The sequence below is a fragment of the Cherax quadricarinatus genome, chromosome 30 (genome assembly GCF_038502225.1).
Source record: "Cherax quadricarinatus isolate ZL_2023a chromosome 30, ASM3850222v1, whole genome shotgun sequence".
In the NCBI taxonomy this organism is placed as follows: Eukaryota; Metazoa; Arthropoda; class Malacostraca; order Decapoda; family Parastacidae; genus Cherax; species Cherax quadricarinatus.
Window position 1 is genome coordinate 36,376,378 of NC_091321.1, and position 19,862 is coordinate 36,396,239.

At 42.8% G+C, this 19,862-nt stretch overlaps 1 protein-coding gene across 1 annotated transcript in view; it reads left to right on the forward strand.

The window, feature by feature from the left end:
• LOC128692774 (cytochrome P450 9e2) overlaps positions 1-14,596 on the forward strand; it is a 214,983-nt gene extending 200,387 nt beyond the window's left edge. Inside the window, exon 7 of the mRNA XM_070090107.1 lies at positions 14,294-14,596. Coding sequence (XP_069946208.1) covers positions 14,294-14,472 — 179 coding nt within the window. The 3' untranslated portion in view covers positions 14,473-14,596. The remainder of the gene's footprint in view (positions 1-14,293) is intronic.
• The last annotated feature ends 5,266 nt before the right edge of the window (positions 14,597-19,862 follow it).

The window sequence follows — 19,862 nt, forward strand, 5'->3', positions numbered from 1 at the left end:
TACATGGCCAGTATCAAGGGCAGTATCATTCAGCCCGGACTTTTTATGTTCCCATCTGTTGTAGAAAGCTTCCAGGTTTTCTATGAAAGCAGCTTTGATGTTGACCTCTTTTAATACCCTTGTGATTTTAGTCCACAGATTTATCTCATTTGGGCATACTCAAAAACACTTCCCTGTTTTAATACTGCTTGTAACTAGTTCTTGGATATCTGCACAAGGGGCGTGACACCAATTTCCACAGAAATGACAATTTATGCATGTGGAAGCCCGTTTGTTTGACTGACCACAGACTACACACAGCTTCATAATGATTTTAATGGTTGATTTACTGCAATTCTACTAGCAACCTCTTGAATATTATATTAATAACCTGCTAGGTGGTGCACAACGAAACCGTTTGAAACCAGTCCAGGGTTCGGACCAGTCAAGGGTTCGGACCAGTCAAGGGTTCGGACCAGTCAAGGGTTCGGACCAGTCAAGGGTTTGGTCCAGTCTATCTGATCTGATCAGTGGCAAGGAAGCAAAAGTACTAGGTCAGCTTTTTCTTTGTGCTAGGGGAGTAACGGCGTGGGGCACTGTGGCATCTTGAGATTACTTTTGACTCTACTGAGAGTGACACTGATGCCAGGATAACCAACAAAGAACGATCTGTGCATTAGTGTGAACAAAGTGTCTCACAAAACACAATAAACACTTAAGAGAAGTGTGATCAGCTTCTTTAGTGATAAGATTGTGAACAATAAAGACAAATCTTGTGGAACATAGTGTATCAGTGTGCGTATTCCTAGACTATGGAAGACGTGGACATCCAAGGACACTTCAGCTTCTATCAAGTCACCGATACCTGTCGAAGGTGTGAAGAACACCATAGCTCACGCTACAAGAGCAAGGTAGGTTACGAATTTCTTGTAGTATGGGGGACTGCACAGTTTTTGAGTTGCAAGGAGTTTGTAATCAACCTATAGTCGGCAGTAAGGTGCGGACTTTTGAGTCCAAACAAGTATGTAATTTGTCAGCCATCAGTGAATGAAATATGCTGACATAACACCCCCTAGGGGTAATTTATAATCTTACAAATTATAAATCTATACAGCCAGTTGAGAGATGACTTTGACAGCTTCTCAAGACCTCGTCTGCAGGGGCGGCTGTGCAGGCGATGAGTTGTTTTTCTAAGTTAAGTACAAACTCTTTAAACTTAACTGGTAATGCCATTTCTCAACATCTATATTAAATCTCTTTAAAAATCATTCCACCCACACTCTTTTAACCTCGGCTCTCAGGGCATTAACATTGATCATTACAACCTTGAATTATGACAGTAAAGGGGGCTTGCCCCGCCGCCTTGGAATGGCACCCACGTGACCTGGCTGCTGACTAGAGCCCCGTTTGTCACCTTGTCTGTCCAGTCACCCCCCCCCCCCTTATCCTTTGAACCTTTCAGTACTTCAGCACCGCTACACCCACTCTCCGGGAGATCCAACCTGGGCTTCCAAGACTTCTTCCCAGGTCTCTGCCCTGGCGTTAAGACGTCATCCATATCAGACGTCCCAGCTGTTCTCTTGCGTGAACCTCCGTCTCCACATGTAACCTCCTCTTCCATGCACGCTCTGTGCACCTCAGCCACTACCGTGTGCTTCTTCCCCTCATTACACACGGTCTTCCCACGTCCTGATGAGACTTTAGTCTCCTCCAATGAGCGTCCACGCTGCTCATCATCCAGACTCTCCTCCACCTCACTCAGGAAGGTATTCAAAACCTCATCCAACATTCCATCCTATTGCATTACAGGCTCACCATCATCGTTCGTCGTCAACTGCTCAGGCCCCGTCCCCACAGGTAACGTAGCACATGAGTCCGTCTCCGCCTCTGCTTTATCCACTTCCTCACTCCAACTGCACGATGCCTGCCTTTCGGCCGCATCTGTCTCCTTCACCACAGGACCCAACTGCTGATCCACCGGTGTTGACATCTGTTCCCTCTGTCCTGGTTTCCTATGGCATTGGGCTACCATATGGTCAAATGATCCTCACAGCCTACAAGTCCGCCTCTGTCCTGCATAGTATACATAGACCTGCGTTCGGAACTCTTCCAGTAAAACATACGAAGGAATTGATTGCCGTAACGTCATCTTCAGATTGAAGGATCCCTTGGGCAGACCCACATAAGGCCCATCCTTCCACACTCCCAATTCCGCTGCATGAATCTTGCCATAAGAACATAAGAACATAAGAAAGGAGGAACACTGCAGGAGGCCTGCTGGCCCATACTAGGCAGGTCCTTTACAATTCATCCCACTAACAAAACATTTGCCCTACCCAATTTTCAATGCCACCCAAGAAATAAGCTCTGATGTGAAAGTCCCACTCAAATCCAACCCATCCCACTCATGTACTTATCCAACCTAGATTTGAAACTACCCAAAGTCCCAGCCTCAATAACCCAACTAGGTAGACTGTTCCACTCATCAACTACCCTATTTCCAAACCAATACTTTCCGATGTCCTTTCTAAATCTAAACTTATCTAATTTAAATCCATTACTGCGCGTTCTCTCTTGGAGAGACATCCTCAAGACCTTATTAATATCCCCTTTATTAATACCTATCTTCCACTTATACACTTCGATCAGGTCTCCTCTCATTCTTCGTCTAACAAGTGAATGTAACTTAAGAGTCTTCAATCTTTCTTCATAAGGAAGATTTCTGATGCTATGTATTAATTTAGTCATCCTACGCTGAATGTTTTCTAACGAATTTATGTCCATTTTGTAATACGGAGACCAGAACTGAGCTGCATAATCAAGGTGAGGCCTTACTAATGATGTATAAAGCTGCAGTATGACCTCTGGACTTCTGTTGCTTACACTTCTTGATATAAATCCCAGTAATCTATTTGCCTTATTACGTACGCTTAGGCATTGCTGTCTTGGTTTAAGGTTGCTGCTCACCATAACCCCCAAGTCCTTTTCGTAATCTGTATGGCTAAGTTCTACATCATTTAATTTATAAGTACTAGGGTTATGGGCACTCCCAAGCTTCAGAACCTTGCATTTATCTACATTGAACTGCATCTGCCACTTTTCTGACCAAGAATAGAGTTTGTTTAAATCCTCCTGAAGTTCCCTAACATCTACGTTTGAATCAATTATCCTACCTATCTTTGTGTCATCGGCGAATTTGCTCATATCACTAGTAATTCCCTCATCAAGATCATTGATATATATTATAAATAACAACGGGCCCAAGACTGATCCCTGTGGAACGCCACTTGTTACAGATCCCCACTCGGATTTAACCCCATTTATGGACACTCTCTGCTTCCTGTCAGTGAGCCATGACTCGATCCACGAGAGCACTTTTCCCCCAATGCCATGAGCTGCCACTTTCTTTAACAGTCTATGGTGCGGAACTCTATCAAAAGCCTTACTAAAATCTAAGTAAATAATATCAAATTCTTTATTGTGGTCAACAGCCTCAAAAGCTTTACTGAAGAAAGTTAATAAATTAGTTAGACAAGACCGGCCTCTTGTGAATCCATGCTGAGTATCATTAATCAAGCTATGCTTATCGAGATGGCTTCTTATAATCTCAGCTATAATTGACTCTAGTAATTTGCCTACAATTGAGGTCAGGCTTATTGGGCGGTAATTTGACGGTAACGACTTGTCCCCTGTTTTAAAAATAGGAGTTACATTAGCCATCTTCCACATATCAGACACTACACCTGTTTGAAGAGATAAATTAAAAATATTAGTTAATGGTTCACAGAGTTCCATTTTGCATTCCTTAAGAACCCTTGAAAAAACCTCATCAGGACCCGGCGACTTATTTTGCTTCAGTCTGTCTATCTGCCTCACAACCATCTCACTAGTGACTGTGATGTTACATAATTTATCTTCTTCTAGCCCACTGTAAAAATTAATTACTGGAATATTGTTAGTGTCTTCCTGTGTAAAAACTGAGAGAAAATAATTATTTAAAATCAAGCACATTTCATTCTCATTGTCAGTAAGGTGCCCATAGTTATTTTTAAGGGGACCTATCTTATCTCTAACTTTTGTTCTATAGACCTGGAAAAAACTTTTTGGGTTAGTTTTAGAATCCCTAGCAACTTTAATTTCATAGTCCCTTTTAGCTTTTCTTATCCCCTTTTTAATGTCCCTCTTAATGTCAATATACTGATTCATAAGATGACCCTCACCTCTTTTGATACGCCTATAAATTCCTTTCTTATGCCCTAGTAGATATTTGAGCCTATTATTCATCCATTTTGGGTCATTTCTATTTGATCTAATTTCTTTATATGGGATAAACGCTCTTTGAGCAGCATGTATAGTGTTCAGAAAACTGTCATATTGATAGCTCTCTTCGTTACCCCAGTCAACAGATGATAAGTGTTCTCTAAGCCCATCGTAATCTGCTAAGCGAAAATCTGGGACTGTTACTGAGTTATCGCTACTATCGTACTTCCATTCAATGCTAAATGTAATTGACTTGTGGTCGCTAGCACCCAGTTCCTCTGAAATTTCTAAATTATTAACAAGGGATTCATTGTTTGCCATAACTAAGTCAAGCAGGTTATTTCCCCTTGTAGGTTCTGTCACAAACTGCTTCAAAAAACAATCCTGAAATACTTCTAAGAAGTCGTACGATTCTAAATTCCCAGTCAAGAAATTCCAATCAACATGACTAACGTTAAAGTCTCCTAGAATTACTACATTATCGTGCCTTGTGGCCTTAACAATTTCCTCCCATAGTAGTTTCCCTTGGTCCCTATCTAAGTTAGGGGGACGGTATATCACTCCTAAAATCAGTTTTTCATGCCCCTCTGAAAATTCTATCCAAACAGACTCTGTATGTGTTACTTCAGACTTAATACCCGTTTTTATGCAACAGTTCAAGCGATCTCGGACATACAATGCCACCCCACCCCCCCTCCCAATACTTCTATCTTCTTGGAACAATTTAAAACCCTGAATATGACATTCCGGAAGACCGCAACCACATCATACTCTGTAGCTTCAAAGGGCACATTCCTGACTTTTACGTATGTCACATAGCTGGATACATCATGTAGACATACCTCCACTGCTGCATTCACGGCCATCCTCTTCTCCTGGTATTTGTCAACTATGCTTGAGTAAAATCCAGCATTTATAAATTTGATGAAAATCCTCGTAACTCCGTTAACAGCCACTCCATAAAGCTCTTCATTGGGTATCCCATACACATCACGAATAATCGTAGGGAGTAGCACCTGCATTGTAGAACTGCTTAGGGCACCACATACTAGTTCCACACAAACAGTATTCACATGCCTGCCATGTCTATCCGCGATGTTGATTGCTCAAAACAGGCAAACTGCGCAGAAAATCAACTGAATCGGGAGCGCCTGCGCAGCACGTCCACACGGCCCGGAAGCAATGAGGACAATGACCATGGAATTACTTAGATAACTGCAATCAAATCTCTGTCCCAGATTTTCACTTGGCCGACTTCATGAGATTGAAAAATTACCTGGGTGGGTTAAATTGGCATGTCCTGCCTCTGGATCAGGTAGGTGATCTTGGTTGCCAATACGACGTTTTTCAGAGCATAGTTCTAGCTGCCCAGACAACTTTTGTTCCAAGTAGGGAAATTAAATCTAACAAAAATGATCCCAAATGAATAAATAATAGATTAAAATATCTCATTGGTCAAAAGAGAGGCATATACAGGCGTATCAAAAGAGGGGATGGGCAGCTAAGAAATCAATATATTCAATTAAAGAGAGAAATAAAGTAAGGAATAAGAAAAGCAAAAAAGGGATTATGAGGCTAAGGTAGCAAGGGATTCGAAGACTAACCCAAAAGGGTTCTTTCAGGTATACAGAAGTAAGATTAAGGACATGATTGGCCCACTTAAGAGTAACTGTGGTCAGATCACTGACAATGATAAGGACATGTGTGAAATTTTCAATACCTACTTCCTCTCAGTTTTTACCCAGGAAAATACTAGCGCAATTCCTGAAATAATAGATTACGTAGAACAGGACGATAATAAACTGCACAATTGCAATTACTAGTGATATGATCCTCAGACAAATTGAGACATTAAAACTTAACAAATTCCCAGGCTCTGATGAACTGTTTGCAAGGGTGTTAAAGGTATGTAAAGAGGAACTTAACATACTTTTGGCAAATATTTTCAACATATCACTACAAACTGGCATAGTGCCTGATAAGTGGAAAATGGGAAATGTTATACATATTTACAAGGCAGGTGACAGGTCCCTAGCTTCGAACTATAGACCAATAAGCCTTACGTCCATAGTGGAAAAACTTATGGAATCATTAATTGCAGAATCAATTCGTAGCCATCTTGATAGGCACAAACTGACTAAGGAAACTCAACATGGTTTTACAAAGGAGCGTTCCTGTCTTACGAATTTACTAACTTTTTTCACTAAGGTGTTTGAGGAGGTAGATCATGGTAATGAATATGATATTGTGTATATGAACTTCAGTAAGGCTTTCAATAGAGTTCCACTTCAGAGGATATTGAGGAAACTTAAGGCACACAGAATAGGAGGAGATATTTTTTCCTGGGTCGAGGTATGGCTGACAAATGGGCAGCAGAGAGTTTATGTAAATAGGGAGAAATCAGAATGGGGGCGTGTCACAAGTGGTGTTCCACAGGGGTCAGCGTTGGGCCCTTTATTGTTCACAATTTATATAAACGACATAGATGAGGGAATAAATAGCGACATAAGCAAATTTGCTGATGACCCAAAAATAGGCCTTTCAATTCATTCTGATGAGGACACTAGAGCACTCCAGGATGATTTAAATAGACTGATGCAATGGTCAGAGAAGTGGCAGATGCAGTTTAATATAGATAAATGCAAAGTTCTAAATGTTGGACAGTGTGAGGGAAAAGTTCAATAGATAGGAGTAGCGAGGGAGTGTATAGTAACAATAGTTTCATTGCCGGCTACTTGTTAAGGTAGGGTAAGTCCAGCTCCCGCTATTCCCCCCCCCCTTTTTCCCCCCTCCCCGAAAGTGATAGTTTGATTGCCGGCTGCTTGTTAAGGTAGGGTCAGTCTAGCTCCCGTTATCCCTTCCCTTCCCTCTTCTCCCCCCGAAAGGTGACGTGTGGGGCTCCGGTCAAACAGTAAATCACTCGACTCACAGCTCCCAACACTACTGTAAGTACACGCCTGATCATATTATAGTGGACTTATTGGTTGAAAGCTTCACTTTTGACCAATAATTAACTTAGTCCTTTCAGTCTTTATCTGTTAAATGTTTTAATAATCACCACATCTTTTAGGTATTGTACTTATCATGGAGAGTGATTTCTTAAGTAGTGGGTAATCTGTCTCTCTTTACAGCTTGGAATGACAGAGAGGGTCACCTGCCAAAAAACGAGAAGAATTGAAGGAGAAGGACTATCGTCCTGAGACGTCCCATGTTTTATCAACTTGCCTGTGCACATGCATGAAGAATCAGGACGTAACCCCTCATCATTGCAGTGGTAAAGAACCTGATTTCCTGTCATCTGGATCGATTATTTACGGCTATAAGAACGAGCCGTTGGGTTTTCACCAACACCTGCGACCCCACCCCCCCACATCATTAGCAACGGCTACGATTTCAACAACACGCAGCGTCACCAACACCAGACACCCAAGTTTTATATATATTAGCGTTGAATTCGGATATAATTTATATTTTTCATTTTTCATTTTCTTTAATGTAGGATCAATATTTCATATTTAAGTGTTTTATATTTTAAATTTTCTAAATAATAAAGTGTTTATGTTTGTCAGTTTTTGTTCTTTTTCTATTCATTAATTTTCCTGAGGAGGAGCCAGCCTTAGTAATACTGACTGAAGTTGTTACAGGGCTGAGTAAGCCTTCACAGACAGGAAAATAACCATGCCACACACAAACTAAATAATGTAGATCTTAATACTACTGATTGCATAAAGGATTTAGGAGTTCTAGTTAGCAGTAATCCAAAACCAAGACAAGAGTGCATTAGTGTTCGCAATAAAGCTAACAGAATCCTTGGTTTCATATCTAGAAGTATAATTGATAGAAATCCTCAGGTTGTTCTTCAACTTCATATATCCTTGGTTAGGCCTCATTTAGATTATGCTGCACAGTTCTGGTCACCGTATTACAGAATGGTTATAAATGCTCTGGAAAATATACAGAGGAGGATGACAAAGTTGATCCCATGTATCAGAAATCTTCCCTATGAGGACAGACTGAGGGACCTGAATCTGCACTCTCTCGAAAGGCGTAGAATTAGGTGGGATATGATCGAGGTGTATAAATGGAAAACAGGAATAAATAAAGGGGATGTAAATAGTGTGCTGAAAATTTCCGGCCAAGACAGGACTCGCAGCAATGGTTTCAAGTTGGAAAAATTCAGATTCAGGAAGGATATAGGAAAGCACTGGTTTGGTAATAGAGTTGTGGATGAGTGGAACAAACTCCCGAGTACAGTTACTGAGGCTAAAATATTGTGTAGTTTAAAAATCGGTTAGAAAAATACATGAGTGGGTGTGGGTGAGTGTGAGTTAGACCTGACTATCTTGTGCTACTAGGTCTGATGCCGTGCTCCTTCCTTAAGTAGAAGTGACCTGACTAGGTGGGTCATTGGGCTAATCTGGGGGCGGGACATGGACCTGCTTCGCATGGGTCGGTGGGCCTGCTGCAGTGTTCCTTCTTTCTTGTGTTCTTATGTTCTTATGAGTGGGTGTTGGTGGGTGTGAGTTGGACCTGACTAGCTTGTGCTACTAGGTCCGACGCGGTGCTCCTCCATTAAGTGATGTGTGTGACCTCACTAGGTCAAGGCATTGGCTTAAGCCGGTGGGGAGAATTGGAGCTGCCTCGCATAGACCAGTAGGCCTGTTGCAGTGTTCCTTATTTCTTGTTCTTATGTTCTTATGAGGGCAAATATTTTATTAGTGGGATGGATCTGTGAAGGACCTGCCTAGTATGGGCCGACAGGCCTGCTGCAGTGTTCCTCCTTTCTTATGTTCTTATGTTCTGTATGTCTTTTTTCTTAAAAATTTGAACTACAATTGTTGTCTTTCACACTTTAAGCAGTAGCCCTATTTCAATAGATTTATTGATGATTGCTGCAAGTGGCACACACTGTTCCTCTGCTCACTCTCTCGGGATCCATGGATCCGGGATCTGGGCCCACCGTCTTTTAGGTATCTAGTTCACCTAGTGGTGTCTTCCCTGCTTCGTTATATGCAGTGTGTCCTGCACTTGCTGGTGCACCCTACTACCTTGGTCTGCTGGAAGCAATTGTCTCCACCGTGAATGCTTCTCTAAATCTTGCGTTAAGCTCTTCACATACTTCCTGGTCACTCTTTGTAAACTCTCCTCTTTCCTTCCTCAGCCTGATTACCTGGTCCTAGACTGTTATTTTACTTCTGATGTAACAATAGCAACTTTGGGTCAGATTTGCGTTTATGTGCTATGCCATTCTCATATTGCCACTGGGCTTCTCTTCTTATCCATGCATATTCGTTTCTGGTTCTGCTCAACTCCTTGTTGTCTTGAGTCCTTTTCCTTCTACACATTGGTCCATGCTCTAGCACACTTGGCATTGGCCTCTTTACACCTCCAGGTAAACCATGGGCTCACTATAGTCTTTCCATTTTTTCTGACACCCCTTGGTATGAACCTCTCCTCTGCCTTCCTCCACTTTGTGGTCACTTGTTCCATCATTTATTTGACTGTCTTTCCCTCTAGATTTCTTTCCCACTGCACCTCATGTAGGAATCGTCTCAAGCCTGTGTAGTCCGCTTTTTTGAAGTTTGGCTTCTCTCATCCTTCTTGTGCTGCTTCATTCTCAACTTTTAACTCTACAACGTATTCGAAACTCAGGATCACATGGTCACTAGCATCAAGGAGCCTTTCATGTGCAAGATCCCCTATATTTAAACAGTTTGAGGTGAATACGATGTCCAGCCTCGATGGGGCATCCTCTTCTCTCTTTCTGGTTGTATCCCTAACATATTGGTGCATATAGTTTTGCAATACTGTCTCCAGCATCTTTGCCCTCCATGTTTCTGGTTCCCCATGTGGATCTAGGTTTTCCCAGTCAGTCATGTGATTGAAAACCACCATGATGAGCAAGTTTGTCATACTCTTGTGGGGCCTTCTAGTCACCTCGGCTGGTGCACTCATCATTGCTCTGTTGCTCTCATAGTACTTTATTTTTTTTTTTGCCGATCAGTGGTGTTTTGTACATCAGTGATATCATCACTTTTGGATTCACGATCTGAAGCCTTCCTACTATGGAGTAATCTGATTCCCGTCTATCCAATCCTCCCATTTTCTCAAAACTCCACTGATTTTTAATGAACAATGCTCCCTCCCTTCCCTCAATCTTTCCTCAAGATCTGATGTCCATTTGGAAAGATCGTACTTGTTATCATCCTCTCGACCTCTGTCTTCGTGAGCGCTATGATGTCTAGAGATGCCTCAATGATTCGTCCTTACCACTCCTCAGTCATATTTGTGATTCCATCAACATTTGTGAACCATACCTTAAGCTTCCTTTCCATTACCGTATTTTGGGAGAAGAGATGAGTTGGTGCAGATTAGGGGTGTGGAAAATAGAGCAGGATATTATGAAAGGCTGCTGTGATGGTGATATTAGTGCTGGGGGGGCTATGTAGTGTGGTTTGATTCTGGTTATTGTGCTTGGTTGGTATGGGGGGCAGTAAGGGTTGATCATTTGTGTTTTTTGCTCTCCCTGAGACTGAGTAGCTGATGCCTGCCCTGTCTCTTTCTATTCACTGGTATCTTCTTACTCACACTCTTGGTTGTTCCCATTATTTTTGTGTCCTGTTGCAGTCTAGATACACTAATTTATATTCTTGGGAGTTCTGTAACAATGGTTTCTCTTATAGCATCCTGTTCCATACCACTACAGTCTTGAATATCAATTAGACTGGGCGATTTTTTTCCCACAAATACCTCCCTCCTTCAGTTCTTCCTTTTTAGACCAGGCATCCTTGCTTCCTTGCCTTTCCTTCCTCACTCTCGAAATCCGAATATTTTTTATCCTGCTATTTATCCTGTGCATGTGTGTGTGTACTCACCTGTTTCTACTCGCATATTTGTTGTTGCAGGGGACGAGTCATAGCTCATGGTCCTGCCTCTTTACTGATTGCTTCTAGGTCCTCTCCCTGCTCAATGAGCTTTATCAAACCTCATCTTAAAACTATGTATAATTCCTGCTTCCACTACATCACTTTCTAGGCTATTCCACTTTCTGACAACTCTAAGACTGAAGAAATGCGTCCTAACATCCCTTTGACTCATAGGAGTCTTCAAATTCCAACTGTGACCCCTTGTTTCTGTGTCCCATCTTTGGAACATCCTGTCTTTGTCCACCTTGTCAATTCCTCACAGAATTTTATATGTCGTTATCATGTCTTCCCTGACCCTCCTGCCCTCCAGTGTCTTCAGGCCGATTTCCCTTAACCTTTCTTCATAGGAAGATCCCCTTAGCTCTGGGACTAGTCTTGTTGCAAACCTTGACACTTTCTCTAATTTCTAGACGAGCTTCACCAGGTGTGGATTCCAAACTGGTGCTGCATTCTCCAATATGAGGCTGACGTATATGGTGTACAGAGGTTTGAACGATTCCTTGGAATGCTCTTATTAGGTTTGCCTGATGCCCATATGCTGCAGCAGTTACCTGATTGATATGCGCCTCAGGAGACGTGTTCGGTATTATATTCACTCAAAGATCTTTTTCCTTGAGTGAGGTTTGCAGTCTTTGGCCACCTCGACAATACTCTGTCTTCGATCTTCTTTGCCATTCCCTGATCTTCATGACTTTGCATTTGGCGGTGTTAAATTCAAGGAGCCAGTTGCTGGACCAGGCTTGTTGTCTGTCCAGGTCTCTTTGTAGTCCTGCCTGATCCTCGATCGATTTAATTCTTCTCATTAACTTTGCATCATCTGCAAACAGGAACACTTTTGAGTCTATCCCTTCCGTTATGTTATTCACATATACCAAAAGCAGCACAGGTCCTTGGACTGACCCCTGTGGAACCCCGTTTGCCACAAGCGCCCACTCTGACACCTCGTCACGTACCATGACTCGTTGTTGCCTCCCTGTGAGATATTCTCTGACCCATTGTAGTGCATTTCCTGTTATGTATGCCTGATCTTCTAGGTTTCGCAGTAACCTCTTGTGAGGAGCTGTGTCGAAGGCCTTCTTGCAGTACAAGAAAAGGCAGCTTATCCACCCCATTCTCTTGTGTCTTACTTCTGTTACCTTGTCATAAAACTCCAGTAGGTTTGTGACACAGAATTTTCCTTCCCTGAAGCTGTGCTGGTTGCCCTTTATAAACCTGTGTCTTCCTAGGTGCTCCACCACTCTCCTCCTAATGATCTTCATGACTTTGCATACTATACAAGTCAGTGACACAGGTCTGTAGTTTAATGCCTCATGTCTGTCTCCTTTCTTAAAAATTGGGACTACATTTACCATCTTCCATACCTCAGGTAGTTGCCAAATTTCAATAGATATGCTGAAGATTTTTGTTAGTGGCACAAACGGCATCTCTGCTCCCTCTCTAAGGACCCACGGAGAGACGTTGTCTGTTCCCACCACCTTTGATGTATCAAGTTTATGTAGCACCTTTTTCACCTCTTCAGTTGTGTGCATTTCATCCAGCACTTTTTGGTGTACCTCCATTTTTTGAATTCCTGGAGTCCTTCATGTCTCCACTGTGAATACATCTTTAAATCTTTTGTTGAGCTCCTCACATACCTCTTGGTCGTGTGTGTGTGTGTGTGTGTGTGTGTGTGTGTGTGTACTCACCTATTTGTACTCACCTATTTGTGGTTGCAGGGGTCGAGTCACAGCTCCTGGCCCCGCCTCTTCGCTGATTGCTACTAGGTCCTCTCTCTCCCTGCCCCATGAGCTCTATCATACCTCGCCTTAAAACTATGTATGGTTCCCGCCTCAACTACGTCACTTTCTAGGCTATTCCACGGCCTGACTACTCTATGACTGAAGAAATACTTCCTAGCATCCCTTTGATTCATCTGAGTCTTCAACTTCCAATTGTGACCTCTTGTGTCTGTGTCCCTTCTCTGGAACATCATGTCTTTGTCCACCTTGTCTATTCCGTGCAGTATTTTATATGTCGTTATCATGTCTCCCCTGACCCTCCTGTCCTCCAGTGTCGTCAGGCCGATTTCCCTCAACCTTTCTTCGTAGGACAATCCCCGCAGCTCTGGGACTAGTCTTGTTGCAAACCTTTGCACTTTCTCTAATTTCTTTACGTGCTTGACTAGGTGTGGATTCTAAACTGGTGTTGCATACTCCAGTATGGGCCTGACGTAAATGGTATACACAGTCTTAAACGAATCCTTACTGAGGTATCGGAACGCTATCCGTAGGTTTGCCAGGAGCCCGTATGCTGCAGCAGTTACCTGATTGATGTGCGCCTCAGGAGATATGCTCGGTGTTATACTCACCTCCAGATCTTTTTCCTTGAGTGAGGTTTGCAGTCTTTGGCCATCTAAATTATATTGTGTCTGCGGTCTTCTTTGTCCTTCCCCAATCTTCATGACTTTGCATTTGGCAGGATTAAATTCAAGGAGCCAGTTGCTGGACCAGCTTGTAGCCTGTCCAGGTCTCTTTGTAGTCCTGCCTGATCCTCATCCGATTTGATTCTTCTCATTAACTTTGCATCATCTGCAAACAAGGACACTTCTGAGTCTATCCCTTCTGTTATGTCGTTCACATATACCAAGAACAGCACAGGTCCTAGGACTGACCCCTGTGGAACCCCGCTTGTCATAAGCGCCCACTCTGACACCTCGTCGCGTACCATGACTCGTTGTTGCCTCCCTGTCAGGTATTCTCTGGTCCATTGCAGTGCCTTTCCTGTTATGTGTGCCTGATCCTCTAGCTTTTGCAGTAACCTCTTGTGAGGAACTGTGTCGAAGGCCTTCTTGCAGTCCAAAAATATGCAGTCGATCCACCCTTCTCTCTCTTGTCTTCTGTCACCTTGTCATAAAACTCTAGTAGGTCTGTGACACAGGATTTTCCTTCCCTGAAACCGTGCTGGTTGTTAATTATACACTTGTTTCTTTCCAGGTGCTCCACCACTCTCCTCCTGATGATCTTCTCCATGTGTGTGTGTGTGTGTGTGTGTGTGTGTGTGTGTGTTACCAAAATCTTTCTGAAATTTATGATAAAAGTAATCTAAGATTCACATTATCCCTCTCATATAATTTTGATTTCTTTTATTAGCTATGCGTTTTGCACTGATGGAGGCCAAGGTGGCTCTTGCTAAGCTTCTGATAGCAGCAGAAATGCATCTTGACAAGAACCACACGGAGCTGAAGATGGATAATTCTCTGTTATTTATGAGACCAGATGAAGGCGTCAATCTTGTAATAACGCCAATCCCCAGTAACACACATGGCTAAAATTAACCCACAACAATGTGAATCCTATCTTCAACGGACGACGATAAATGTTCCAGTTGCTAATTTACATTGATTTATTGTTTTCTAAACTGTTAAAGAGCTTAAATAAATTGTATGAAATATTTGTAACAAATTTCTTATGCTTTACCTAGACAACCTCAAACATTTCTTAACACATACACACCCCTCAAGGAAGGTTCCTTGATGTTGGTGAGGGGCTCTTGATTTAGGGAATTGGATCTGTGCTCCAGTTCCCCGAATTAAGCCTGAATGCCTTCCACATCCCCCCCCCAGGCGCTGTATAATCCTCCGCGTTTAGCGCTTCCCCCTTGATTATAATAATAATAATAATTAACACATACATACACACACACACACACACACACACACACACACACACAATTATGACGAGAGCAATAGAGTGATGGTTGACACACTGGGTGAAGTGGTGAGAAGGGCTCATGCGAGCAGGGCAAAACTGCTGATTATGGGTGAGTTAAACCATAAGGAAATCGACTGGGAGAACCTTGAGCCACATAGGGGCCCAGAAAATTGGAGGGCTAAGATGATGGAAGTGGTATTGGAAAGCCTCATGTACCAGCACGTAAGGGACACTACAAGAGAGAGAGAAGTGGATGAACCAGCAAGACTTGACCTAGTATTCACCTTGAGTAGTGCAGATATTGAGGACATCACATATGAAAAACCCCTCGGGTCCAGTGATTACATGGTTCTGACCTTCGAATACATAGTAGATTTACAAGTCGAGAGGGAAGCAGGAAGGGCAGGATGAATGAAGCCAAACTACAAGAGAGAGGATTACACATTCATGAAGTGTGCAGGGAACTGGCAGGGAAGTCAGTAAACGAGATGATGGAATATGTGATAACATTATGCAAGGAAGCTGAGGAGAGGTTTTACCCAACAGTAACAGAAATAATGAGAAAATCAGGATTAGCCTTTGGTTCACCCAAAGGTGTAGAGAGGCCAAAACCAAGTGTGCTAGATATTGGAAGAAGCATAGAAAGCAAAAGATCAAGGAGAAAAATGTAGAGCAGTTGTAGAGCCAGAAGTGAATATGCACAGGTAGGAAGGGAGGCCCAACGACAATACAAAAATGACTTAGCAGCAAAATCAAATCTGACCCGAAGAGGAAAACATTCAAGGACCAGGTAATCAGGATGAGGATGGAAGGAGGAGAAATCACACGAAATGACCGTGAAGTATGTGAGTAGCTCAACATGAGATTCAAAGAAGTGTTCACAGAAGGGACTCCAGAAAGACGGAGAGGTGGGGTACACCATCTAGTGCTGGACAGAATACATACAACCAAGGAGGAAGTGAACAGGCTGCTAAGCGAGCTAGATACCTCATCTCTCCATGGGTGCTGAATGAGCAGAGGTGCTATGTTTACCACTAACAACAATCTTCAACATATCTATCGGAACAGAGCGACTACCTGAGGTATGGAGGACTGCCAATGTAGTCCCAATTTTTAAAAAAAAGGAGACATGCCTACTAAGGAATGATCTAACACACTGCAGTCAGCATGGTATCAGGGACGGGAAATCCTGTGTCACAAACCTACTAGATTTCTATGACATGGTGACAGAAGTAAGACAAAAGAGAGAGGGGAGGGTAGACTGTATTTTCTTGCACTGTAAGAAGGCGTTTTACACAGTTCCACACAAGAGACTAGTGCAAATGCTTGAGGGCACTGCAGTGTATCAGGAAATAACTGTCAGGAAGACATCAGCGAGTCATAGTACATGGTGAGGTGTCAGAGTGGGTGCCTGTGATGAGCGGGGTTCCACAGGGGTCAGTCCTAGGCTTGATGCTGTTTCTGGTATTTGTGAAAAACATGAAGGAAGGAATAGACTCATAAGTATCCCTATTTGCTGATAATGTGAAGTTGATGAAAAGAATTCAATCGAACGAGGACCAGGCAGAACTGGGCAGGCTGCAAACCTGGTCCAGCCACTGGCTTCTGAAGTTCAACATCACCAAGTGTAAAGTCATAAAGGTTGGGGAAGGGTAAAAAAAAAAAACGCAGACGGAGCACAGTTACGAGGCCAGAGACTGCAAACATCACTCAAGGAAAAGGATCTTGGGGTGAGTATAACACCGAACACTTCTCCTGAAGCGCACATCAACCAAATAACTGCTGCAGCATATGGGCGCCTAGCAAACCTCAGAACAACATTCCGACATTTTAATAAGGAGTAGTTCAGGACCCTGTACACCGTGTACGTTAGGCCCATATTGGAGTATGCGGCACCAGTTTGGAACCCACACCTACCCAACACATACGGAAGGTTTACAACAAGTCTAGCCCCGGAGCTAAGGAGCATGACCTATGAGGAGACGTTAAGGGAAATCGACGTGACAGTGGAGGACATAAGAGATAGGGGGATATGATAATGACATATAAGATACTGAGAGGAATCGAAAAGGTCGATATAGACAGGATGTTCCAGAGATGGGACACAGCAACAAGGGGTCACAGTTGTAAGTAGAAGGCTCAGATGAGCCATAGGGATGTTAAGAAATATTTCTTCAGTCACAGAGTTGTCAGGAAGTGGAATAGTCTGGGAAGTGATGTAGTTGAGGTAGGATCCATACATTGCTTTATGAAGAGGTATGATAAAGTTCATGGAGCACAGTGAGTGACTTAGAAACAACCAGTGAAGAGGCGGGGCTAGGGGAGCTTTGACTTGACCCCTGCAACCACAATTAGGTGAATACATACACTCTGTACGTCAGGCCCATACTGGCGTATGCAGCTCCAGTTTGGAACCCGCACCTAATCAAGCTCGTCAAGAAATTAGAGATTGCAACGAGACTAATCCCGGAGCTAAGGGGCATGTCCTACGAGGAGAGGTTAAGGGAAATCAACCTGGCGACACTGGAGGACAGGAGAGATAGAGGGGACATGATAGCATCATAAAATAAAGAGAGGAATTGAGAAGGTCGACAGAGACAGGATGTTCCAGAGATAAGACACAGCATTAAGGGGTCTCAGTTGGAAGCTGACGACTCAGATGAGTCACAGGGATATTGGGAAGTATTTCTTCAGTCATGGAGTTGTCAGGAGAGTGATGTAGCAGATGCAGGATCCATACATAGCTTTAAGAAGAGGTATGATGAAGGTCACAGAGTGTGAACAGTAAAGAGGCAGGACAAGGAGCTATGAATCGAGCCCTGCAATTACAATTAGGTGAGTACACTCAGACTCACTCACACGCACACATAAATAAAGCTAAAAGTGAAGAGGTAACCACCACAAGTAGGTTGGGAGAAGCCAGCAGCAGAAATTTCCTACATGAGGTACAGTGGAAAAAGAACTGGTGGAAAATATAGTATTTGACCAAAAATGCAAGGAGGAAGAGGAGAGGTTCGTATCTAAGGGCAATGGAAACAATGGGAAGACCAGAACGAGGCTTTCCTTCACCCAGTGATGTTCAGAGGCCATAACAAAGTTTACTAGAGAATGGAAAAAGTATAGAAGACAAAGGACCCAGGAAAATAAAGACACTAGTAGAAGAGTCAGAAACAGGTATACAGGGATAAAGATTGATGTCCATCAGCAACACGAAAATGACATAGCATCCAAAGACAAATCTGACCCAAAGCTGTTGTATACAGTCGCATCAAGAGAAAAACAAGAGTCAAGGACCAGGAATTCATTCTGAGGAAGGAAGGAGGAGAGATGACAATAACAACCAAAAATTATATTAAGAGCTTAACACAAGATTAAAGGAAGTATTTTTAGTAGAGACAGAAAGGATTAAAGCAAACTGGGTACACCAGCAAGTGCTGGACACACTACACACGACCTAGGAGGAGGTGAAATGGTTGCTGAATGAACTTGATACCTCAAATGCGTTGGAACCGGATATATCTCTGTGGGTCCTGAGAGAGAAAGCAGAGGCAGTGTGTGTGCCACAAACAACAATCTTCAACATATCTGTCGAAATAGGGCAACAACCTGAGGAGAAGATAGCACATACAGTCCCAGTTTTTAAGAAAGAAGGCAGACATGTACCGTTTAGCTACAGACCAGTGTCATTGACATGTATAATTTGCAAAGTCATGGACAAGATTGTCAGGAAAAGAGTGATGGAGCACCTAAAAAGGAATGTGGTTATCCAAGATAACCAGCATGGTTTCAGGGAAGGGAAATTCTGTGTCACAAACCTACTGGACTTTTACGCCTGGGCGACAGAAATAACACAGGAGAGAGAGAGCGGTGGGTAGACTGCATTTTTTTGCACTGTAAAAAGGCTTTTGACACAGTTCCGCACAAAGACTAATGCAAATGATAATAGAGCAGGGAAGAATAAGAGAAAAAGTATAGCAGTGGATCAGAGAATAAATAACAGAAAAGAAATAATGATTGACAATACTTGACTTGGTGTCCGAGTGGGTGCCTGTGACGAGCTGAGTTTCACAAATGTCAGTCCATGGGCCGGAACTATTTCTGGCATGCGTGAATGATATGATGTGATGGAGAGATTCATAGATGTCCTTAGTGTGCAGATGATGTGAAGCTAATAAAGAGAATTCTAACAGATAAGAATTAGAGTGGCCTACGAAATGTTTGGAACAAGATGCAAGCCTGGTCCAACAACTGGCTGTTGGAGTTTAACCCCACCAAATGCAATATCGTGAAGATTGGGGAAAGTCAAAGAAGAATGCATATGAAGTACACACACGGGTAGCCTTTGGCCACCCCGGTTTGTAATTCGGTGTGTACAAACTTCACTCAAGGAAAAGGATCTTGGCGAGTATCATACTGAGCACACATCAACCAAAAAACTGCTGCATCTTACGCACCTGGCAAACTTAAGAATAGTTTTCTTCGTCATTCAAGTCAGTGTACACCATATACGTCAGGCCCATACCACACCAGTATGAAAGCCACACATGTTCAAATACGTCAGTAAATTAGGGAAAGTGCAAAAATTTGCAACAAGACTAGTGCGAGAGCTGAGTGGTATGTCCAATGAGGAAAGGTTAAGGGATATCGACCAAATGACAATGAAGGAGAGGAGGAACAGGAGGAACATTATAATGACATTTAAAATTCTGAAAGGAGCTGACAAGGTTGAATCAGTTTCTCATATATTGGATACAGCAACAAGGTGGGTTATAACTGGAAGCTGAAAACACAGATGTTAAGATGTATTTCTAAAGATTTAAAGTTGTCAGGAAGTGGAACAATCTGAAAAATGAAGTAGTAGAGGCAGGATCCGTACATAGCTTTAAGAAGGGGTACGATAAATCTCTTTAGAGCTGGGAGAGAGTGGAGTTAGTGGCGATCATCAAAGAGGCGGGGCCAGGAGTTGTAACTCGACACCTATAACCACATATAGACGAGTATGTGTGGG